Below are 26,979 nucleotides of genomic sequence, written 5' to 3' on the forward strand. Positions count from 1 at the left end.
GAAGGAGAAATAATGTTAAGCCTTTTTTCACTAATTTTTTTAAATATTTTTTTTTGTAAAATCCTATTTATTGGGTTAGGAAAAAAGTTACTACGGGTTTTCTCATGTTTTGCAAAGCGAATTTATTCATATAAATTTAAAACACTAATCAACGATGTACGTGCTGTTTTAATCGACGGCCTTTTTCCACTTTTCTGATAGAACCATGATTCCACTACAATAGAGCTTCTGAAGTTTCTAGGCAAGAAACTACATAAAGTGATTTTTACAAGCCTGTTTTGAAGCCAACTTTACATTACTAAAAAAGTTCAACAAAAACTGGAACAAATGGTAGTCGGACGAGGTAAGGTCTAGACTATTTAAAAGATACAATAAAATTTTCTAGTCAAGCTGTCTCAACTTTTGCCGAGTCACTAAAGATATGTGTATTTTAGCGTTATATTGATAGGAAACAAAGTATTTTTGATGGGTAAATTTTAGTCTTTTTTTTAATTCCTTTCCACTTCCACTGGAAACTTAGCATCACCTTCCTCGGCGTCAAGACAGGCTTTGCAACCGTCTGTTAGTTTTCTCCGGGCTTCGACCCCGATTATTTTTGTTTATTAGAGTCTCAATATCACAAGCTCTAAAAGTTTACGGTGCCTATAGGCACAGTTAAGTTATACCGAGATAGCACAGCACATGCCCATAGAGAGTGTGTAAGGGTCAGATCACGCTTTAGGTATGCGCAATCGTGTTTGAGTTTTGGCTGCCACTTTACGAGGGGACTGATTTTGGTAGTCGATAGTGGAAAAATATTTCAAGATTAATGGTCATATATACGTAAATGTAGCAGAAAAGTAACTTTATTTAAAATGAAAATGATTGTGATATGACAGTCAATTTCAGAAGCCATTTCGACTACCGAAGACTAAAAGAAGACCCTTGATCCTTAATTTTTGTATACCTAGGGTGGTATTCCATAACGTCTACACCACGCCACACTACAAATCGACGTTACGTTACTCATTTCTTATGCATTATAACGTGATGTCAAGTTTGGTATGGTGTGGTGTAAAAGTTACGGAATACGGACTCTGAAAGGAAGTGATTTGGTCCACATTCTAAAATTGAGATGCAAGCAGATTCTGGAGTCAATCAAGGATAGTATTACTTACCTTTAGGTGTACGGTGAATAATATGATAGTTTAAACTCAAACTTTGTTACGATCATCCATGAAGTGATCAAACTCAATAGTAGCCTGGATTTTGACTCGTGTTTTTCTATATCTTGCAAAACACTGTAAGTTGATCTAATGTACCTAAAGCACATCAAATGAACTGATAAATTACTTGGTTAAACATTAGGTGTGTACGTACCACCACATGTGCTTAACTAACGGAGAGATACTGTTTTGGAGCACTTTGAGTCCTTTGAGGTTGCATTTTGAGTATAACAAGAGTTGAGAACCGGCGATGGTATAAAAAATACCTACTGCAAGTCGCACAGTTATAAAGAAATTTCATGATTAGTAGAGATCTGGAGTGTTTTTCCGATCTACGTGCCCGGTCATAAGTTAGCTTGGTATATGAAAATGACCATGTGGTCAAAATTTCATTACTGCCGCAACCCAGACTATTAGATGGAGAATGAAAAGTTCTCATAAAGAAGTGCCATTTGGATTTGCCTTCCAGCCAAAAATCGTTTAACAAAAAATGGACCCTAACGTTTTATTACAAAAATTTATACTGGAAACCAAAGTTGCAGTAATTTTCATAATGGAGAAGGGGAGGAAAACCTTTATAAGAAATGAGAGTTGTCGGAGATAATAAGAATAGCGCATGGAAATAGATGGATAAGGGCAGAACTGCTGAATTCTTAATAGCTGTGCGACTTACGGCAGGGTTTTTTTACCACCCCCCGTCCTCAACTGGCTAAGCTCTGAGTCTAACAGTTAGCTGATTAACGATTGTTTTTATGTGTGAACACACGATCCGTTAAGCAGAGGTAGGGGTAGGTACCAACCTAATACTTAACCAAGACACCCCCGATCAGAAATCGTATAGTTGTAAACGGTGGCCCTCTAGAAGTTGTCGACTTAGTTATAGAGGGCCTACTAAGGCAATTTAACGGGATAAACGGTAGACCCTTGGTAGGCAACCTCATTAACTCAGACATAACCAAACCTAAAGCTCCGCTTGACGGACACCCAGTGAATGAGAGCGAAAGACAAAACAAAGTAGAGTTGTATGAGATTAAAAATTTTTTTATTTATGTAGCAAAGTAATAATTATATTAAAATTTAAAATTTCTTATGATGAGTCAATATTCTTAATATGAAAATTCTTCTTACATAATAAAAATGTATCACGAAAAAAAAATAACATTAATTTAGGAATTCATCAGGAAGTTGGTTTTCTTTATTTTTTTCATCACTTATATTATTTGTACGAAACTTATACAATAATTATTTAACAACTCTAAAGTATTTAAAATGATATGCATAAAATGTCCACATTATATATTTATATATATGTTTATTACACTGTATGTAGGGTCGGGCTAGATTATGTATGCTAATGAGGTTACCTACCGAGAGCCTACCATTTAGCCCGTCATAAACCTCAGTAGGTACTCCTGAGGTTGCCTACTCACTCCAAGCCAATCTGATGCTGCCCTCAAAAAGGGGGACCGTCTATGTTACATCTTATGGACTAAAATACGGTTAGAGCGGCCACTGTCAGAACCACAGGGGAGCGCTTCATAAGGTTGCATGTTAAAATGACAATCAGCGCCATTCTCCTCTCTAATAATATTCTCAGAGCGAACAGAAGCCCTCACTCGTTAGGGAACCTAAATAGATTTCTGATCGGGTCATTTCAGAACAGAGCCCAGGGGTCTGCTCCCGACTCGTCGATATCACGCCAATCACTGCGAGTTATTCGAAGAATCCGTCAACTAGCACTAAAATTCAAGAACTTGAACATCAATGTTTTGGTGTTACTAAATGGATAGTGACAGTATCACTACCAACTTAAGCACGTTATTATGTTTTTTAAGTATTTTACGTTACGTTTAGATTATAACTACATCATGAACGTGGTACTTAAAATCACGTAACAAGACCCGAACAAAAAGTCAATCAAGGCAAACGTAAGGCCCTAGCAACGATGCCTGCTATCCTTGCAAGGTCCTCATAAAATGAGTGCATTCGTTACATAGAAAAATTGGTCACGGTAACTGTAAGGCCCTACTAAGTTTAGCCGTTATTAATCTAACTCAATGTCATATTAATAAAGCTGAATATTTGTAATATATGTATGTTTGGCAGTAGTGTATTATGTTGTACTATAGTATGAGGAATAAAGGAAAAATAAAACTTGTTTTTATTAAAAAATGTTTTATTCATTTGTTACAATTAACACAATCTTATCGTATCATTAGGATATTTGTTAAAACACATTGTTTTTATTGATAACACATAAGGTAACAAATTTTATTTTAATAAGTTTTTTGAACTAAATACAATGTAACTTACGTAATTTTAATGAGATCCGTACAGTTTTACATGTGACATGTAAGAGAACATGCATAACGAAATCAATCGTAACAAATACTTAAAGCATATCATAAAAATACAATAAACATGCACGCAATACTAAATAACAAAATTTAATAATTGTATGCAGGAACTCTTTAACTCTAAAAAAAGTACTCCAATGTAATGATACAATAAAAAAAGTACTGTAATGTAAGGATACAACTGGCGTAAACTCTTTAAAAGACAATAGGTAATTCATACCTTTTAAGTTACTAATTTTAATATGAGTTCGTGCATTGTAAAAAAGACAGAACTTATGATTGTACAACTTTCGTAAAGTATTAGAGAGAGGCAGTAGTTAATTTAATAAGTAAAAAAAAAATAAATATACTGTGAAAATTCCTCAATTGACTTAAAAAAAAGGAAAAAAATGCAGTACATTTAGCGTTAAAAAAAAAAAAAATTTTTTAATCATGAAAAATTTTACTCTAATTTTTGTCTTTGTGGAATTTTACTTCCTTTGAAAAAATCTTGGGTATTTATCTTATCCTTTTGTATCCACAGCAATATCATCTGTATTGTTGCAGTAAATGACAATTGGATCACCTAAAAATAATGAAATGAATAAGAGAACAACAAAGAATTTGGATTAATCGATGTATGTACATATTATTTTGGCCTAACCTGAATTTTTAAAAGATCCCTTCGAAGTAATGAAGTCACCTTTGACGAATTTTGCACTATCTGTATGATCAATGATGTGGATGTTGAGTTTAGGAACACCATCTGTTATAGCCCCTACTCCAAAAGTCGAGAGACCATCCTTATTACTAGCCTTGGAAGAAACTGTTTTCAAATAACCAGAGATACCTGAAAAAAATTAAGGACAAACATTTAATAAGTAAAGTAAATTCAGTGATTTAATTATAACTATAAATACGTAATCACATTAACTAATAAGCTCTCCTTCGAAGGGAATACTTGAAAAATCTTTAACTTCGATCACTGAATCGTCCTTCGTAGCCTTTTTGAACATTCTATAATCTTGAACTATGGTGTTCTTTTGAATGATGATTTCATGAAGACATAGATTGAGGACGATAGAACTTGTCGGCTACTTTTCTACAATAACCGTACTCAATGGGTATAGTCTGTACATGGTTAAAAATTAATATATAAATAATGAAAGAAATAATGATGAAAGAAAGAAACATAATAATAATGTATTTACACAGATGTTGTGCGCATACTTGTCAATTAAATCAGCCCCCCAAACAAGGCACGTGATCCTTCCATCTCTGTTACTCAAAACAAACTTGAATAAATCAAACGTGTTGTTCTTTCTACCTTGTGCAGGAGAAACTAATTCATCTACGAATGCACTGATTTCCTTAAAAATTATGAAATAACACATGTGTGTTAAGTAGTTGAAATATTATTACAGGTAAAAAACACAATATGCGAGTAGAAGTTCAGAAACTTGCGTGGTAATATTTTTATCAACCAGGTCTTTTTTTTTAATTTATTAATTTGTACAAATTTTTTTACAATTTTATTTACAATTTTACATTTATAATTTATAATTTTATATGTACATTTTATTTACTACAGAGTATTTTTTGAAAACTATTTTGAAAACATGAAAATTTATTATACACTTTTTATTTTAGTTTGTTACGATTTTTGTCATAAAAGTATTCTGATTTATTTAATGTTTATGCAAAAAAAAGTAGCGTTACCTTTCCTGACAAAGCAGAAAGTATAATCCTAGAAACTCAAGCAGACATGAAGACAAATTCGTTAGATATAGCAATAATTTCAAACGAAGATCTCACCTCTTTAGACAATCTATCAAGGTCACCAGCAAGTGCATCAAGTACAAACGGCAATTTTTATGTAGAAAAAAGTGGTTTTATCAATTTAATTGATACAAATGGAACTATTTCCCCTGAAAAAGCAGAAAGCACAATCCTAGAAACTCGTAGACATGGACATAAATGCGTTAGGTACAGATATCATTTTGAGAGATGATCTCACCTCCTTCCACAATCCAACGAGTGCCTCAACAGGTATAAATGACTATACCCATGAAAATAATTATTTAACTACAATTGTGACTGAAGAAATGTTCAATTTCCATAAAAAGACTGAAGGTATGGGAGAATAATTTTTTTCCAATAAACTTTAATAAATTGGTGTCACTATACACAATTTGTAGGCCCTTATGGACAACAACACAAATTAATGATAATAAACTAATGAAAATTGATGTTTCCAGCAGCACTAGTACTCAAAGCACAAACATTAATATAGATTATTTGATAAACAACTCTTCCACTAGTGAAAATCTTCTAAATACTGCTGGGACCACAACTGATAAATCACTTCAAGGAAATTTAAATCCAGTGTTGGCCAGTGATACTCCTGTAACTGAGAGTGTCTCTCACTCTTAGTATTTTATTTTTTTTTTTTTTTCATGAAACATTTTTACATCTATTATGTATAGAAATCTATAACTCAACACCTACTTTTTTAGCTATTAAAGGAATCGCAATATCAAGGCAAGACTTTCTATTAACGGCTGCTACCATCGAATCAGCGTCGACTGAACCACTAGATCCCAGTAAAAACAACTTGTCGCAAGAAGTAGGACAGTTGTCAACAACTCCACAGCACGAATTGCAAAATCAAGGTAAGATAGATAAGACACATTGTAAATTGGAGTTTAAGACTGTATAATGGATATTGAGAAAAGGGCATGTACGATGGATACAGAGGGCTTGTATAAAAATTGCCCCTATCTATACACACGCGCCTCTTGATACAATGATTAAGACGTACCAACATTCGCTTGTCTCCCTATTGGTCGAATTAAATTTCTAGTTTACCTACAAGCATTAGAGTCATAAACCTACACAAACATTTATGTTTTGATTATCCAAGTAAACAGTCATTACCGCTTCTGTTAGTTTTCGTAGCGAAAGTCAATTCTCTACAAGAGAGTCAGCACAAATTAGATTATTTAATTCAATTGTTGTTAAGACCAACCAAAGAACCCACTCTATTCGTTTTCAAGTTAGCTGTCAAGTCTTTGTTAGCACATTTGATAGTACATGCGTCAGTTTTGTTAAGGTAGTTGTACAGGTACCGCAAGAGTCATGAAACTTTTTGATTTGTGTAGTAGAACGATCTGGCAACGTCGCTTTGCGGTCATGTGTGTGTGCCTGTAAGTGTGTGTTCAGAGCATCATAGAAGGAGCACTTCGTTGATCAGCTGTAGCAAAAGGAGAAGCGTGTGTATCTCTTTTTTAGTTAATAAAATAGTCATGCCCAAAGAAAAAAAAAAAAGAAGTTTTTTTGGAAAGGTGTAAGGGTAAGCGAGAAAGTATATAATGCACGTCCTACAACAATAATTGAAAATCTATAAGAGAGATTGCAGTAATCAGGATTTATGAGCAATCATATGTACCTATTTACCTTTCAAACCGCGCGCGTAATATCAGATTATGCGGCGTTGCCATATTTTCAAATAGCGTCTCACAAATGCACGTTCTTTACGCTTTACTATTTAATTACTTTTCTCACAAGTACCCTTGGAAGGTTTTGAAAGCGAATATATAATTGTCATTTAATTATCTTTCTACTGTCCAAAGGGCATCAGAACCTATTCTATATTAGCAACGATATGAATGATAATATACAGACAGCTCCGCGGTTTCCCATAAGACGCCACGTTGAATTGGCATGTGAACAAAAACTCAAGGCATGCAAATAATTATGAATATCTCCCTTTATAGGTACCCTCGGGTCACAAAAATTTAGATTTCTTATTTTTATGCATTAATCTACCATCCTGCAAAATATCATAATTTTCTATCCTATATTTCAATTTGCTGTACAACTACCTTAAATGAATAAAAATTGACCTCGAGTTAGTCAGATGCTCAGTAGAATTTAAGTCATTAATAAAGGTAATTAAATTTTTGCTTTTATTGAAAAATATACCCAGAAGCAGTGTTGGGCTCGAAAACAGAGTGGTGGTGACTGACGGTACTGGAGAAATGTTATCTTTATTTTGATTGTTGCTATTTTTATTATTTTTCTTATTATTGCTGTTTTCATTTTCTCTGATGTTTTTATTATTTAAATCGGTGTTACAACGCTTATTATCTGGGTGTTTTCACTTTCTTGAATTCTTATTTTTATTGCTGCTATTATTTTTTAAAATTATTTTGCTCACCACCAGTACCTTTGTCCCATCCCGAGTTATTGGATCCTCCACGTCCAGACCCGTCATTACGTCGGTTGTATGGGCAGCTCTTGCAATTATGGTTAATGACGAACTGACCACATCGGTAGCACAGCTTCTCCCCTTTTTCTCAACTCGGAAAGTTTCTCCTTACATGAACGTAGGCATGACACTCGTAGCATCCCTCTTGGCAGACCTCTGCAAATGAGCCCTGTGCCTAGAGAGCACCTAACTGCGAAGTTGGGCGTGCCACAGCTTTCCTTGTTTCCGTCTTTATGACAAAGGATTCCAATTCATCATAAATAATTTATCTCCAGCATCGACAAAACAACAACTTTAACAAACGCATCATATTTTTCCTCATTTGTCAAAAGGCTCGTATCGTTCAAATTTGCATAAGATTAAATTAATTCCTCAAATCTGTCCGTAAAACGGATAATTGATTCTTTTCGAGTCATAATGCGTATTGTAGATTTTCTTCCGAACGGAATTAGAAGAAATATTAGATTAACATCTTTTTATTTCTTTGATTTTATTGACAAGTTCAACGGGATCTTTAATATGACTGGATTTAACATGATACTCTACATCCATACGATTGATTTGTATGTTTTTCACTTCAAACTTATTTTCCAAAATAATCTCACCGTCAAAAATAGTGGCTGATTCTACGGTAGGATCGAGTATGTATAGTAAATATTTAGAGCGTCATTCTGAGGTGAGCAAATCAAAGAACAATTAATACTTGGTTTTTGGGGTTAATTTATAGTCGTACTTCATTAAGGTTCCACATGTAGGTTTTATCAAGATAGTCTTGGTTATGCCATGCAATTTAAAAGGAGAAAGTTGCGGCTAAGTCATTGAATTAAATACCTTATTAGTTATTACCTGTGTTTTCGCATCTGCCAAAATACGTGAATTGATTTTAATGTGAGCATCTTTGTTTGATAGAACCTTGTCCTGGACCTCCAAAAATTCCAATTGCTTTTTGACTGTCAATCTTTTTCTGTCAAATTTGTTGTCAATATTTTCTAGTCGTGCCTTTGTTTCAGCCAAGTTATCGTTGGCAGTCTCCTGCGCTCGCATTAACACGTCTAGTTTATAGAAGATCCCATTCAGCGTCCCATCTTTGGGTTGAGAGGTACTTGTGTCACTAGTTTTTGTATTGTTAATTAATTTGAACTGGGAGACGAATTTCTTATTATCTAACCAGTTTACGTATTTTTTGGACCTTGGAGCTATCATTTCAAAGATTTAAATTTTAGGAAAAGCTTTTATCGCGTCGGTAACGTTTAGTAGCAGTTTAACCAAATTTAAAGACATATTATTATCTAAACTGAAATGTGTTTCCGTTCGCACATCTGTAAATGTACTGTTTGTTGGACAAGGGAATGCTTCTAGGGGTATGACTAATGCTCCACCGTCTTTTTCTATTTTTTCATAACGTACTTTCCATTTCCATATTGGCGTATAAGTTTCGTCTGAAACGTTTCAGAGTCATACTTTTAAGTGCCCGAGTCATCCCAACTGAACCTAAACTATGCCAACAGAAAACAGATCAGGCACCGGTAAAAAACAATCCAGCGGCTGATCAGACACGTACAGATTATTATAATATGTAATACATCTATGCAAGAGATATCGGTAGCTGCTGCTTACTTATCCTTTTCGCGTCAAATTACTAATTATTAGGTTATGTTATGCAATATTTCCTTTTTCAGGAAAATGTACAGTGACATAAACGCGTCTGAATTACAATTAATTAGAAGCACGTTATTGCTGTATAAAATTATTAACGTCTTAAACGTCATCCAGTATACATGCACACATACGTGTTAGAAAGGACAGTCGAATGAGAAACAAGAATGGCTACTTATTTCTTCGAAAATAAACATGCGCCCCTTCCACCTCGAGGAGTTTTTACGAAGACACACAAAAGTAGGAACGAGCGGGCAGCACCAACACCAGGCGGCTACGTGCGAAGTACGTACGAGGTCCAATACACAAAACTGAACACAAATCGCAGCACAGGACCTCGCATACAAAGCTACGAGTAATTTACTACAGGGCGTTTCCTGCCTTGATTGTATTAGTAAACGCTCACCCGAGTAACAACACCACTCCACACTGCATTTACCATGCAATAAAAATTCACCACGCATGACGTGTTTTCCTGAAAAACGGCATTTCAGAAGAAAAAAAACGCAACTGAACAAAAGACAAAGCCCACGTACACATACATGTATATACCCTTGAGCACACATTCCCCTTTACAAACACATCTTTATGTACACAAGGAAGGAACATAGACTAAAATGATAAAAAAAATACCTTCCGACAAAACTCGATTCTACACTTCTCACTAATAGCAGCAAAACACGAGGACACATTTGTCGCACTTCGCCGCCGTTAATTACCAACAAGATCCTCTGTTGAAATAGTAGCGTCTTTACAAGTCCACCCCTCCAGGTTAATTCCATCGTCAAATTTCTTGTCCTAAGATTGCTCAGTAGTCATTGAGTTTCTGAGTGCTTACTTTTTCCACGTTCACCATTCACTCGCGTTTTAAGTAAAAAAAATTTCTCGCTCATGCTTTTTTATAATAAGCTGCACAGTGGAAGCGCAATGCTAGGATCATTATCTGAGGGGGTTCTGAGTAGCGAGGACACAAAAGAGAAACACAAAGCTGAGATAAAAAGAGGTTTTTATAAGTGCAGCAAAAGTAGACAAGCGTGTATGCCGAACAGCTGTTAGCTTGAGACTGACTGTACAGGCCACCTAGCGAGTAGCACAAGCTGCGAGCTTAGCCGTACTAAACACATACATAGATATTAAGAATGAAGAGGAGCGCACACATCTATATTTTGTCATTGTTTAAGTAACTTAAAAAAACCACTTTTAAGAATACAAAAAAAAAAAAAAAATTATGTATGTCCATGAAATAAGCACTGATATTCAAAAAGTTGACACATTAAATTTAATAAAATAAAATTTTTTTTCTTTTATTAAATATGAGATAACTTATTAAATGTTTTAAATAAATGTTTCTTAAAGAAGTATGCCAACTGACTTTGGACATTCTAAACACGAAAAATTTTTATTCAACTATAGTTCATTGTTTTAAATCAATACTTGTAAGTATTGTTTTAAAACAATGAAATGTATGATTCGTTTTATCTAAATACATATTTCTTCTGTTTTATGAAATTTTTAAGAATACAAACAGAAAAATTATTTACTTTGATCAAATATGCACTCATCCTGGGAGTATATAAATATTAAGTTGATCAAAAGAAAAATTTTTTTCGTTGTAATAAATGTGAGATAACTTGTTTCTTGTTCAAAATAAACATTTTTGCAGAGCATTTTAGCTTATTCTTCACATCCTAAACACGTACAATTTCATATTCAAAAAAATGTTTATTTAAAACAATGAAACATATAATGTATTTTATTTATATAAATATTTGTTGATTCCAAAAAAATTATTATTATACATATCAAAAAATTATTTACTTCTATTAAATTGAATTTTGTATAATTTTAGCTGTATATGAATAAATAAAACTATTAATTTATATGAGATAAGTGTTACTATTTATGAAGTTTAATGAAGTCCCAAAAATTATTTATTATTGGAGTGGCGGATTTTTTCATCATACTTTTAGCTGTTTAATAAATGTAAATCCTAATTTAAATAACAAAATGTGAGTAATATTAATTATAATGATAACAGAAAAATCATAATCTAATTTTTTCCATGGAATAAATATCTAATACATATAATACCACTAATTGCGATTGCAAATTTCATATACACATATAATATCTGAACTAATTAATCAACTATTTAAATAATATAAGCTAATAATATTAAATAAGATAAACCTTATTAAAACTTCAAGAATTCTCCGTCACAGGTATACTAATAATAATCATGTAATTCTAAGTACTTACAGAATAATATGTAACAGTGTCATTTTCTGAGAACAGCGTGTAGAACATATTTTTTTAAAGCGAATCCCGTTGAAATTAATTTTTAAGGGCAAGTACTTTTTAAGTGAAAGGCGATTAAAAATACGGTCCAAACTACCCCTAAACGTTGGAAGGCTATAGCGCTCCTGCATGAGCGCAGGGCATTACTACATTGTTATTCTCTGAAGTAAGTGAACTAAATTTTTTTTTGCGAGACTTTGAACTCCTTTAATTTTTGCCCAAATTTATTGTTTGCAGTCGCTTACAGGGAAATCAATTTTATTATTAAACTTAGTAAATTAATAGTTGCTGTACGTATTACTAGCGCTTGTTATCCTAAAATTATGAGAAGAAATGTTTCGTTACTTCTTTTTATAATGGACAAAAGGTTCTTTTGTACATGAGATGTACCTGAATTATGAAAGAACGATAGTTTTTAGTCATTTTACATTGAGGAACGCACGTTACTTTCCAGCATAGCTATATTTTTTTTACTTTATATAGCTCATTCTACGACCAAATGAACTGCATGAATTATAAATAAATAATAATATTAGACAACCAACGACAGTTGGTTGATAATTAAAATAACAACCAATCGTGGTACTGTCAAATTTTGTATTTATTGAAAAATGAGACGACGTTTCGGCCATTTGGACAATGTTCCGGCCCTCATCCGGTACAAAAATCTATGAGTAATCAAAATTCTTTACAATACAAATTTTGATAAATACAATAAATGCAAATTAAGTAAAGTGTATAATGTACCTCTGACTCTTACGGGGATGTAAAATCGTAATGTAGTCGGAGTTTAAGGTTTTGTTGCTTTTATACCCTGCACATATACAAATGACACAATATACGCACACAATACAATCAAAAAAGAATCACAAGCAGTTCCTTTTAAGACATACGTAAACCAATCATGTTTTCCTAATACCATAAATAAAAAGGGCCTTCAAATCATGTACATCGAGTTAGCCTCCTTTCTCAATTGACTTAACTTGAGACTAGCAACAATTTTTCAATTTTTCTGTATCTTGCTGTCTATTAATATTATTATTGAAATAATCTATGTTTAACATTTTGGAAAACAGGCGCTTTTTATTTATGTTCCATGTCTAAAATTTTTATTTTATCAAAATTAAAGTTGTGTGTAAATTCAATGTTATGTTGCGATAGTACAGATGTATCCTTTTTTTTCTCTATGTCTCTTTTATGTTCTGCCATTCTTAATTTTAAAGCTCTCGATGTTTGACCGACATAACGGCAGTTGCAATTCGCACATGGTATGTGATAAACGACATTATTTTTATCGAGTGGCTCGGTTATATCTTTTCCAAGTGAAAAGATCGAATTCAATTTATTGTTTAAACTGTATACAAGACCAATGTGAAGCTTCTTACAAAAATATTTAATAGGATCGTGCAAGTGGGGACTTTACGGTAATGATAAAATTAGTTTATAATTATTATTTTTATATTGCAAATGTCAATCATGTTCATGTTTTTTTAAAATATTTATTCTTTTGTTTAAGAATTCATCAATAAATCTTTTAGGATAGTTGTTCGCTAGTAAAAATTTATTGATTAATTTTAAATCATCGTTATGAAATTGAGTGTCTGCTAACTTAATGGAAAAGTCTACTAATGTGTAAATCATACCTATTTCATGTTGTATTGGATCGTGAGAAAGAAAATCCAAGTATCGGCCTGAATGTGTGAATTTTTGGTACCCATTAGTTAACACTGTGTTATTTTGTTGAATAATAATTTTTAAATCTAAGAAACTAATGTTGTTATTGTTGCATGTCTCAACAGTAAATAGTAATTCTGGACAATAGCTATTAAAAATGTTTTTAGCATAGGTAACATATTTAGTAGGTACACATATGAGAATATCATCTACATACTGTACATGCAGTGGAACATCAAAACAATTTCTCTAAGCATGAAATTTCAAGCAAACGCATTACAAGATCACACAGTACTGGACTACAGGGACTGCCCATTGGAGAGCCAAAATTTTTTTTATAAAAGTTGTTGAAATAGAAAAAAATTGAATTCAAAATCCAAGATACACTTGTACAAAATTCATCGAGAGAAACATTGATTTTACCACTCAAGAATCTCAAAAAATGTCTTATTGCATTTATGATTAAGGTTTCACTAGTATTAGTAAATAAACTCACAACATCTAGACTAATAAGAGTGTAACTAGGTGAAATGATAATATCTTCTAATTTATTTTTTAACTCATAACCATTTTTTACGTGTGATTTTGCCAGCGAAATATTCTCAATCAAAAAATCAGAAGGAAATTTTGAAAAAATATAAGTGGGTGAATTTAGTGTCGAGACAATGATACGGATAAAAAAGTCTTTTTTGAGTATTTTTATTAGTACGTAGCATTTAGATAGATTTTTTTTATGAATATCTTTATCCTACTTATTTAATTCATTAAAAATACCGTATTGATCCCACTTGCTTACAAAACTTTTTGTATTTTTAATTAATTGCTGTAAAGTTTTATTTTCTAGCTGTAAATAATATTTATTATTACTTAATAATTCTTCTACTTTATTAATGTTAGTTTCTTTGTCAATGACAACAGTGATATTACCTTTGTCTGCTTTAGTAATTAAATGTGTTTGTTATTTTTAAGAAATACTCGTGTTCACTTTAAATTGTCTTGAAGAATTCCATTATTTAAGGAAAGACGAGTAGATACATTATGTCAATTGTTACCAATAATATTAAATAGTTCTTTTCTGGCAGTCTCAAATTCTCCTGAATATTTTAATGAATGTTCAACATTCTTAAAAAGTTGAAAATAATCTCATTTATTAACATGAGAAACAAAATTAAATTTATTGTCCAGTCCTAATATGCTTGAGACACAATCCGGTAGCTGTGTGTTAGAAAGGTTACATAGCCAGTTTCTTTTTATTTCACTTATGCCTTCAGTGTTGACAAATGCATCCCCTTCGTAAGAGTCAGAGGTATATTATACACTTTACTCAATTTGCGTTTATTGTATTACAGTAACTTTTTTAAAAATTTTTTCCTGTAACAAATATGATATTTTAGACAGTATAAAATACAAACGTACAATGTCAGGTATTACTATTGAATGTTAAATATTCTTTTAACTCGAATACTGAAATAATATTGTATCACAATATTTTATTCAGCACACTCAGAACAAACTTTATTTTTAGAAAATTCTGTGGAACTAGTGTAAGTGGGAGAGGACAAGAAAAATTTATGAAGGTGGCAGTAGAGGGATAGCGGAAGCTGGACCCAATAGTCATAAGGTTCAAATAAGAGATAAATAAAATAAATTTTTCCTTATTTTGTGAGGAGGTTGCGGAATACAAGGGGAACAGTGAAGAGTACTTTGTGGGGGGGACAATGGGGGGTTAGGCAAAATTACCTACACAATGAACTACATTATATAGGATTTATACAATGGATTAATTATAATGAACTGTTTTGTATATTATTAATATGTATATTCATTTTTGTGCCTCCTGCATGGGATGGAAATATATATAAAACATTTTTCATTTTCTAAACAGTTTTTATAACATGATAAGAAAATCAAATTTTCTTACTGTCAGCCTTCTTTTTAACCTCTGACCGTTTACTGCACTCTCAGTAGAAGAATAGGATTCGCATCTAACCAAGGCAAGAACAAGGAGTCCCGAGGAACCTGCAAAGTGGGCCTGAAAATCAGGTACGAAAGCTACTACTTTCTAGAATATTATTTTTTAATTATTTTGTAGTAATGTTTCTTCACAGAAGAAATGAGGAAAGGCTCGTATTTAAAAATTATTTTTTTTTTAAAGAGTCCACGCAAACTATAGAGAAGGCTCGATCTGATATTTATTAAGTTTCAATAAGGGAGAAATAATACGAATTATTCCTGAATTTATTGGTTTTGCAGGAGTCAGGAGAGAGTTCTTCGGGAGCAGTAGGGAGTAGAGAGGATTATGTTGAGTGCCACTTACTGTTGACTGTATAATATGGGAAGACACAATAGCAAGGATATTATTGTTTGTTTTTCGAGAACGTGTCAAGCAAAGCAAGCTTAGTAGGTTATCTATATCTCTTGTTATCTACAATACTCTTTCCAACGTTAAAAGCAATGTTTACCTTTTCTGCACAATACTTAAGCTTTACATGCCAACTATCCGCTATTTACAATTATAAAATCATTAATTTATATAGAGTTAGCATTTGATATAAAGTCTTTGAGAACATTTTGCATCGTAGTTTCTGCAGATTATGTACTTAAGACAATTTAAAAAAATGTAATAATCCCATCGACAATGTTTGCTTGCTTCAGGGGTTATTATGTTAATTAATAATACGTAAAAGCTGTTAAGTTTCTAATCATTAATGCTTGTTGTCCTAAGGACACATTTATTAATAAAAAATGTTTTTAAAAAATTGGATTTCTTATTACCGATGCTCACTCACTTCAGGGCTTATTTTGTTATTTAATAATACTTAAAAGCTGTTAGGTTTTTGATTGTCAATGCTTGCTTGACTACGAGTACATTTTATCAATAAATAATACTAAGAAACTGTTGGGTTTCTAATCATTGATACTTGCTCATCTAAGGGCATATTTCAATTACAAATAATACTGAAAAACTGTGCATTACAGTTTTAGTGCGTTGCAAATTACGGGATTATCGAATTCATCCCCAAAATAATGAGTATGGTCAAATTCGTCCTCGGATCATCGAGTATTTCTTAATCTGTTACTAAATTCGTCCCCAAGTCGATGAGGTGTTATTTATGTGTTACCGAATTCGTCCCCGAGTCAGTAAAATTTTTTCTCAACTCTTTCTTAAAATTTCTCCTCGTTTAAATTATATTTTTTCCGTTGCACTTTTCTTTGCATCTATAAATTCATACTAATTCCCAGGCTTTGGACTTGCTGTTTATTTACAAAACTGGCGTGCTTTAAAAAATAAGTCGTTGGTAGTAATTAATAAAATAGTAAGTAAATTTTTTCTTAATATATGTCTAAATATCGTATCACATATCTCTCTTGATACATTCAATCCACCGGTAATAATTTTAGCGATACATTTTCAACAAACTGAAAACGATTAATTTCCTCTCACTGACATCTCAGCATTTCTTTTCGTAAAAATGTTTCTTTATTTTCAGTTTGTTCAGCTTATTAGCCAACACTTGTCATTTTAATGTATATTTCTGTTTATATGTTTATTATTACTTTTTAGAAAATAAAGAGAGTTGCATGAGGGGCATTGAACATACTATAGACGTCAGAGTGAAATGACTTACAGCCTAAAGTCGTTATTCTTTTGCATTTTTTCGTTAAACCAAATTCCAACGTTGCAAAATTAACCATCGCAACTATTTATAATATACCATTCAGCAGCGCGGCTATCACAGAACTTATACGTGTGTTCTGCTGAGTCTTAGGTGTGCTATAATCAATTTACAACAGGCAAATACAAGTACATTAATTTAAGTACACAAATGTAAGCACGCAAATATAATATTATAAATAATAGTCAAAAATTTCCACAATATGTAATAGAAAAATCAATAGTATTTGTCAACAACGGGCTGGTACTTCCTGGAACGGATTCAGTAGAAAATAAGTAATATAATTTAAAATAAGAAACACTTCATCAGCTCGGGGACAAATTCGGTAAGTGATAAAAGATGCTATCACAACAAGGAAAAATTCGGATAAGCCCACAAATTACTCGCATTACGTGGCGCTGGGATTGTCTTCGTGAAAGAAGCATGTTGAGATTGCGGTTGTTTCAGATATCAATATATTTATCTACAATACTACTCTATTTATATCAATGAAATTACTAATTGTTCACGCCGTTTGTAATCGCAGCTTGGTAAAGCGTAATGTTTGCGCACGCTGGGCTAAGCAACAGGCAGAAGACAAGAGGTAGCGGGTGGGCAAATCACTGGCACACAAACACGAGTTATCTGGATAGGTTTGCACTTTACTTATCCTTTTCCTAAATGCAAGTTGCCAAATCGCGGCAAACAGAAACGAGGCACTCACAAGCAAAAGGGCCCTTTAAGCACGTGCGTCTCAGGCGCTGAGCAATCCAATTCTGAGATGCTCACGATGCCCGTGACTCATGAGTATATTTGACGTAATTGACGATCGGTAAAAACTGATGATTGATCCCAATGAAACCAGGACGCTTCAAACGTAAACATCCTTAACACTAATAGTATTATTAATTTTAAACTTGCACTAACAATTAACTTTTTTTTGAAATAATGAGTAATTTCAGTTTGTTATCATTTAACTAAAGAACAGTAGTGCATGTATTGCACCAATTATTAATTTTTATAAAAAAATACTAAGAATGAAAATTTAAATACACTCATGTGCTCATTCTAGTAGAAGTATATACATGCAAGATTCTGTAAATTTTTCTGTTAAAATAGTTTATACTTATTTTTCATAAGTGTTATTCAGTGTACTAAAGGTTCTTTAGTTAAAAATAACATTATTTCCGTTTTAATGGTTTGTAACACGTTTAATGTCTTTTTACCAGCATAATCAACATAAAAACTTGAGATGTACTGTTGTATGAGCATTATGTGTTATTAAATATTATTTAAGTTCTGCTGGGTAACGTAAAAAATTTGTTAGATAAAAAAAATAGAACTTTTTTTTACTAGATTGTTCGCAACTTTCGGATATTCCTAGTTTGCATATTTATTAAAGAATGAATGACTACAAAAAAAGAGGACCTTAATAGGCTCATAAAATTTCTAAAAAAAGAAAAAAAAATTGTTGAAGAAAATGAGGCTAATAATTAAATTACCTGGAAATTGAATTCCATATTCCTGAATCTTCATCTTCTTCTAAAAGCAAATCCATATTAACCTTGTCTAATTTTTTGCTGACTTTGAGCTTAATTACATTACTTCTTAAAGTGCTCATTAAAATCTTTATCCCTTTTTCCTGATAAATCATGTCTGAGCCTTCAACACTGAGGATATCATAAATTTCTGCTGATCGACCTTGACGCAGTTTTAACAGCCATTCACCCGGATTCGCTTTTAACTGGAAGTATCCTAAATTAGCCATAACAATAGTATCAACCATCATAGGTTGTTTCTTTGATCCAAGGGTAATTTGTAAGCCTCTTGGTGGACTACCAACAAGTGCTTCAAAGCAGTGTCCTTCAAGAAGTAAATGTTCTAGTTCAAACTCACTAAAATTTTGTATATACATTAGTTAAAAGCTAGTATATAATAGTATTTGAATTCTCTTCTATAGTGAAATAATTATTCCGAGGTTAATACAAATACCTGTGAATACCAATTGTTACACTGTCGAGTCTTATGTTATCTAAATCATGTATACTTTGAATAACTTCAACCAACCAATTCTCTGGTACGTGAATATTTTGTGTTAATAGAGACGAAGTAGGAAGATTTGTAAATTTTGCCATTGCACCAATCATTATACCATCACTACTAAATTGCAATTCAGGTTCAATAACATAACGGTAAAAACTGAAACAACAAAATGTAGTTAAAAACATTACAGTAAATATTTGATTTAGTGATAAGAAACTAGAGTGGTGTATACAAATAATAAAAATACTATCGTATGCACAATTAGAATTAGAATAAACTATCTGATATCAAACTATGAAATAAAAGTATTCTTTATAATAGTGGTATGGAGGGGGGATCATTGAATTATAACCATGTCGGACAAAGAAAGTGAAGACTTATGTGACCTGAAATCCTGTAACCCTGAAATAACTGTGTATTGAAAAACTTTTTCAGCAAATTCCACTGTATAATATTAGAAAAAATAATTAATGTAAAATAATGTAAAATATTTTAAGTGTGAATGTATAGGTTCCACGTCATTTATCCATCATACTGTGTTCTCAAAAGGTTCCATTAGTTGTAAATCAGTTGAGGTTAGATAATTTTTTAAAATAAGTGTGAGAAAGACAGTAACACGATACAATTTTACTTGCACTTATTATAAATGATCACGTCTCCATAACCAATTGAACCACCGGAGCCTGTCGTAAACACAGCCTATGAAAAAAAGAAAAAAAAAAAACCGAGTCGAGTGGCGTTGCGAGATGTACATTAGCGAAAAAGCGCGAATCCAAAAAAACGTTGTATCTATACGGCACACACTCTGTTACTACACTTAAATATCAATAAGAGCAACAATCAAAATAATTGCTATACGTAGATACAACACGCAAGTAAATGCTACATTCACATGTTCTTTCAGGTTGAGAATGCGTGACGTGATGCTGATGCTCGTTGTCTGCCAGTGTGTTGCAGCCTCATACCCAGCACATGTTCTGGTCTGCTTTATCTGTCATTTGTCTTTTTCGTGCGTAATACTGTACGTTTATATTTATCATTGCGTTTATTTTGTTTTTTTAAATTTTAAAGTATTGCAAGATACTAATATTGTATTTAACAGTTTGAAAATGTAAAATATAAAACGAAATTTGAAAACTGCGGATCACAGCAATTGATGCTATTAGTTGTGGGAAGCGTAAAAAACAGCGTTGCCAAAGAAACTAGAAATGACTCTCCGAATTGATTGTAATTCAAAATTAGTTAAATAAAAAAAAAAAAAAAAGAGCTCAGATGATACCAAATAAAGCGTTTAACAATATTCGTTGTTTACAAAAAAGGGAAGAGATAAATAAGTCATCAAATCTCTTAAATGTTTATTTTTCAATGCAGCAAACCACACCGAGTGTAAGAAAACTAAGTGTATTCTGTTAATCAATAGTGAATCCGTCACAATTTTTAGTAAGGTATATATTGAAAAGAGCCATGAGCAAAGTAAACTAGATGACTCCGTTAAGTCGAGTAGAAAAAAACTGATGAAAACCAGCATTGTTAGCTACATATGCCTTAGACTTGAAAACATGGTTTTTGTTAGAATGAAAAAAAAACTTCAAAAATCATAGGTTATGTTAATAAAATATGTCAAATTTATTTGTAATAAAAAAATCTATAGATAACTACTTCGTTTCTAAGCAAATCGCAACTAAAAACTTACCCTATTAACACGTAGTCTTATGGGAGTTATTACAAAACCGACTTTGGAAGTAAAGGATGAGTTCTAGAAATTGAAAACTATGATATGTACTTTTATAAAGAATTTATTGAGTTTTTAAAATATAGGGTTAACCACTTTTTGTAGAGAAAACATTTTTTGGCATCCACGGTAAATCTTTTATTAAAAAAGAAATCTTATACGAATTAACGATAGACCTTAGAATACATTTAAGAACGTTTTAATATGTAACGAGCCAAAAAAATGGGTACTAACCATTACTCGTAGCTCTCTTAATGCAACATTCCACCACTTAAAAAAAATAACGATAAAACGAAATTCTTATTATTAAGTTCAGTGCTATGGTGTGAGATCCAATCTTAACATAATTACACCTGTGGTTAGATAAGTATAAAAAGTACTAGAAATCTTGTAGAAACAAAATTGTATATTCTACTGTCTTAAAGATTATTGCAGTATACATGTCTTAAGCAGTTAAAGTCTTACACCGTAGAAGTAATCATTAAAAATAGAGATTTACAGAAATTTACGCCAGCAAAACTAAATGATTTGGTAAGAAGTTCAGATACATCGAAATCAACTGCAATGTTCTTAGATTTTTATTAAAATAAAAGTGAATGCTAGAAAACAATACTGTAATTACAGTTTTTCTAAAACAAAAGGAGAATTTCAGAAAATATTTTATATAAGATGGCTCTACACTATTCACTGTGAAAAGGTACAAAAAGATTGAAATAATTAAATGAAGCAAAATGTCTGTCAAAACCGATAGTAGAGACTGCTTATTGACCCATTTCAGTATAGTGTTCAGCAGTATCGTAACATAAGTAATATCAGATTCATAGATTTTAAAAAAGCAATACACGTGAATATTGGAATACATACAGTGACTAAAGATTTTTCTAATGATATTTAGCTAATGAAGTGATCTTATAAAATACTTCTGGTTTTTGTAGTCATAGGGCAGTAGAGACCAAGAAAACAACTTTTCGAAGGTACCAAGATTATCATCAACAAAGTTTTAGGTGATCACTTTGCAATTTACTTTCCTTCATTGAATACAAAGTTAAGTCTTATGGAGCAATTTTGCAAGGCTTTAGATTGACAGAAAAATTTTTTTGCTTGACGAAAAAATTAACTCCCATACCTATGAAAAAAAATTTTAATAGATCGTAAATTCGCACCATGTCAAGCAACTGTAAGTTAAAAGTTAACACCTCAAAAAAAGCTGTTTTAATAAGTTTTTAAAGAAAAAGTAGAATTTTTTTGTAAAATCATTCAAGTTGTAACTATAAGCAAGTTTTTACCAATTTTTTTAACGATTTCGGAACATGAGCTTACAATATCAACCCAAAATTATATTCCTTACACTATTATATTAATGAATTTTTTTAGAACTTATAGACAGAAGTAAAACTTTCTTTAAAACTTAGAAGATATAAGCCACCAATTTAAAAAAATGGTAAAATCAGAAAATGTTCGTGGATGACTGCACTAAAAAAAATCATCAATAGTTTTAGTCAAACACGCCAACGCCATTCCAGCAGTTTGGACAGAAGTAGTTGGCTGCGATATTGAAATAGAAGTGTGCTGGACAGTTTTGGGATGAAGTTTGACTACCACCATACGCAGCTTGCTGCACAGCCAGGAGTTCAAAGTAAGCCATTGACAGAATGCTGCCCTACTCTCATATGCAGTAGGTAGTACATGGGAACATCCAACTTGAGTGAATATATCATTTCTTCCATGGGTTTTTATATATTTACTAGTTGGTCGGCAATACCTCCAAATACAACGTCGTATAATTCAAAAATGCAAGATAATCTTCATTGTACATCTCAATAGGTGTTGCTGCTGTCGAAATCTATACAGTTGTCAGCACTGACAAAGCAGCAATTTTTAAAGAGTAGTATCATTTTATCTTTAAGAAGATTTAAGCAAGCACATAATTTTTGTAAGTGTACTCAAAGGTTACCAACTAATAAAATAAATCTTTATGTTTAACTACTAAGTAGAAAATTTTAGATTTAGTTAACATTTGTCTTGAACAGAGTTACTTCATATTTAATGAAAATCTTTACAGGCAATTTAACGGTCTACCAATGGGCTCCCCACTCTCTCCTCGTAGGTGGAGGATCTCATTTTCAACTCTACCTTACCTGTAGTAAATAGTGTACTACATTAAGCACGATACGTGGATAATGTCTTCTATGTTTGGAGAGGGAAGGAAAGAACGTTCAGGTGGTTTATTAATTACATAAATACCCTTGTACCTAGTATTAATTTTAAAATAAAAATATAAAATAATAATAGTTTGAACTTTCTAGACTAAAAAGTGACACGAAATTTTAACAAATAAATGTATGAAATTTATGAAAAACCAACTTTTACTGACACTCTAGTGTCACATAATTCAAAACAGTCCATCCAAGTTAAAATAAGTGCTTTGTATTTTTTTATACATAGATTTTTGTTGACACCTTTACAAAAAGATAAGTACGACAGAGAGATAGAATAATTAAAATGCCTATCAACAAATAATGGATACGACGAAACTATTCAAGACAGTTTATATAAAAGAGCACGCAAAAAAACTGATACTTAAGCACTTTTATCCAATATTGCCAGAAAAAAAAATTCACATGTTAAATTGTGTTCTCGTAGTTTCAGTTAAAATTAGTAAATATTTCAAATGACATAAAACAAATTTAATGTTAGTGAATGGACACAGTCTGAAACCATTTTAGTTAATATTTTAAAAAATCTGGAACTCTGGAGAAAAGTGAAATATATTTAATTAAATGCTTAGATTATGACGCTATGTGTATAGGATAAACGGAGCGTGCCCTGTCACACGTACTGAAGAACATGTTTAATCTATTAACAATAGTAAAGGCTCGACTGGTTACAATGAACATTGTAGCTCACATTTCCTAGATTTCAATAATATGAAGTTGTAACATAATGCACCTAAAAGCCTAAAATAAAATTTATTAAAAACAACAGAGATTGTAAAAACACAGAGACAATACAAATTAGTAACTAACGATCAACTCAATTTTTCTCTTTCACCAATAATAGATGATGCCGTCAGTAGTTACATTTTATTCATCACATCTTTTATTTACATTTTTTGTCTTACCATTCACTAGAAATGATTAATTAATGTTTGCCTTATCAATGCTATGTGTATATATTTTCAAGTATAGTGCTTATACATTCAGTGTATGTCGAACCTTTGACATTGGCATAACTGCCGAAATAGCTATCAGCCTCACATAGAGTAAGAAATAAATTGTAAAACAAAACAAAAGTTTTTCATTGTTGTTAATAAACCAAGTTATTAATAATATTTCGATTTAAAATGTCTTACTAACGTCCAAGCGGGTACTCAGTTAATCTGATTGTACATGTTGTACCAAGGTGATTCATTCAGAATTACTTAGCACGTTGGATTATTGGGCGTTCTTAAAGTTGGGCTCATAACTTGAGGGGAGCAATCGTTTCCCTGATTTTCTTGATTAGCATTTATTACAATAAAGTGTTTATTGTTTCTTTACCTACGTTAGATTCCTGTTTTACTCCTTGCTTACGTAAAGCTCGTTGAACTTGAGTATTTTCATAGCTTGAAAAGCTCTTGTTAGAATAGCAATCATTTCTTCATTGGCAATAGTGCTTAACTTAGACTCTTGATATTTGATTTTAGTTTATTTCTAAAACATTCTTCAGTGCTTTGTTAAAAAACTGCAGTAAATACTACAGCTAGGGCAGCTCAATCCTTATATCTTTTAGCTTTTGATATTCAGTTTGGTATGACTGGATTCTATTAACATAAACTATCACCTAATTATTATCTGTTTACGATTCATTGTCGATTTTTCCTTGTTGTTAATGTATGATTTTTGCTGGGACAAAAATGGTCTTCACGTAATTTTTGAGGGCATCGATATTTTAAAAGACTACTCCATATATAGCCAAACGTGCTTCTCCAACTAACTTCCTTCTTAAAAGATTGGCTAGATTGGCTTCGACTGCAGTGCTTACTATTTTCTTAGCTTTACCACACCCTTAAAAAAATGGACTCAATAGTATATTTTCTTAATTCACTATAACCACTACTTTTTCAACATCTTATGACTGGACACTTAAAATATTGATCAAGAATAGGTTTGAATAATCTAATAGTTCACTTTTCCTGATGTTTAAATTTCGATAACAAGACTGATATTGCGCATATTTGTCAACTTTATCTTCAAAGATTTCCATTTGCAATGTATATTCCACTGTCCCTGTTTTCACTGCTGTGTATTGAATATATCATGCAACTGTTACTACTGTCACATGTCACATTATTAAAATATTGTACGTTATCAAAATCACTGTTTATTATGATCTCTTTCCCTACAGAAATCTCACTATTCACACTCAATACATTACAGTTTTTAATATAATTGTTCATAGTACTCGTTTAATCGGGGAGAGACTTCATCTAAAAGGATCACCTTGCTTAAGCGCCAATAAGACATCGTGCATGCACATGACAAGCACCCTAAGCTTTCTTTCTCAAACTCACTCTTTTCTGCATCGCTCAAAAATTTGCACAGCCCTTGTGCCTTCAGAAGCTAACAACAGCTGTTTGTTCAGGTGCCACTACTAAGAGCTGCGCGCAATACCAGGCCAGATTGTTCAGTAGCCCGTCGATGGCACAAAGGCCACATTGATTTTGTTTCACGCAGGTAACAACGCTTGGGACATATCCAGGCGCTCTCGTTCTTCTGACGCAGGCAATAAAGCCTGATGTACACACAGGTACCCTATGGTCTCTTGCTCTCTCTCTCTCTCAATCTCTTTTTCGCACGTAGGCAACAACGCCTGGTGCATGAACGCGCGCTCCAGCACGCTCTCCCGATCTAATAATTGCATAATGCTCAATGCACCAACAATAGTGCCACAACTTCTCGTGACTCACCCTTAATCCGGTAAGGTCAACAACACCCTGTGCGTCCTTGACATTGTATTCTCCTTTCAGGAGAGTCTTAACTCACAGCTCACCTTGGGCAAGACAATCGAGCATGCAGCCCAAATAATTCGTGAGACATTCCCGGAGACATCAAATAAAGGCCCCGTACTCAGCAGAATCAAGCATCTGGAGGGCTCCAGGACCAACTTTATGGCAAATCACGTCCACCTTCTCGAAGTCTCGGCCGAGAATGCTCTTTACTTCGTAGACGACAAATTCTTTGTTGTCGAGGCAGCCTTCATCCAAGCAAAAAGCAGCTTCTACGACGAGCGCACATGTTTCTTTTGGCCCCTGGCGTCGACACCTCCAACCTCCGAGTCGTCAGCAACGCGCAATGCATTCAGGCTGCCGAAGATCACACTTCCAATTTTTGATGGCCATCAAGGACAGTGAAAGGCGTTCAAAGACTTATTCAGGTCCCTCATTCATAAAATTCCACCTTAAGACATGGGTCTCCAATACACTAAATTTTCTAGTAGATCTGCCGACGGAGAACCTCTTCTGACCTAGTTGGCTACATTTCAGCACTATTCTGCATTGGCTTAACTACAGCGATTCGATTGGGAACGATGTAATCGAAATCTACGTTCATCATCTACAGGAGACGATAAACTGGGCCCATAAAAGAGCTTTGCACAACGGATTTCGATCAACTCACGCCCAAGCCATGCAACGAGCATGAATAGCTCAAGGAGAAGCTCGCTTGAGGTTCGTCAACGAAGAGGTATGTGGTCGTCTTCGTCTGTTTTGTAGCCAAGGCAACACACTTTAAGTTTGTGTCACTCAATCCCACTCACTTTCTTGTCAGTGGGCCCCTCAGCTCCCTACCAAGAAAGTCTGTCAAGGACACTGAAAACCTGGACCAATTGACCCATTGGGAGTCGGTTCGAGGCATGTGGGGCTCTTTGTGGTGGCTATGGAGCCATGAATACCTTAACACCTTTCAGCGAGGGACAAAATGGACCAGACAGTGGTAAAACCTTGCAGCAGATAATTTTGTACTTGTCATGGACCCTACTCTGCTAACTACCTGTGACAAATAGCCACTGGGCAGAGTCACTGAAGTTTATCGAGAACAAGACGGACTTGTCAGAGTGGCCCAAGTCAAGA

At 32.9% G+C, this 26,979-nt stretch overlaps 1 protein-coding gene across 2 annotated transcripts in view; it reads right to left on the minus strand.

Annotated features, from left to right (window-relative positions):
- Positions 1–26,979, minus strand: part of Uggt (UDP-glucose-glycoprotein glucosyltransferase) — a 544,975-nt gene that overhangs the window by 175,941 nt on the left and 342,055 nt on the right. For both annotated transcript variants that reach the window (XM_089592325.1, XM_089592324.1), the window contains 2 exons: positions 19,088–19,294; positions 18,598–18,990 (listed from right to left, as the gene is read on the minus strand). In XM_089592325.1, coding sequence (XP_089448451.1) covers positions 18,598–18,990; positions 19,088–19,294 — 600 coding nt within the window. The remainder of the gene's footprint in view (positions 1–18,597; positions 18,991–19,087; positions 19,295–26,979) is intronic.

The sequence above is a fragment of the Copidosoma floridanum genome, unplaced genomic scaffold, assembly GCF_036245765.1.
Source record: "Copidosoma floridanum isolate Cflo_tuat_1 unplaced genomic scaffold, Cflo_Japanese_pri ptg000016l, whole genome shotgun sequence".
NCBI lineage: Eukaryota > Metazoa > Arthropoda > Insecta > Hymenoptera > Encyrtidae > Copidosoma > Copidosoma floridanum.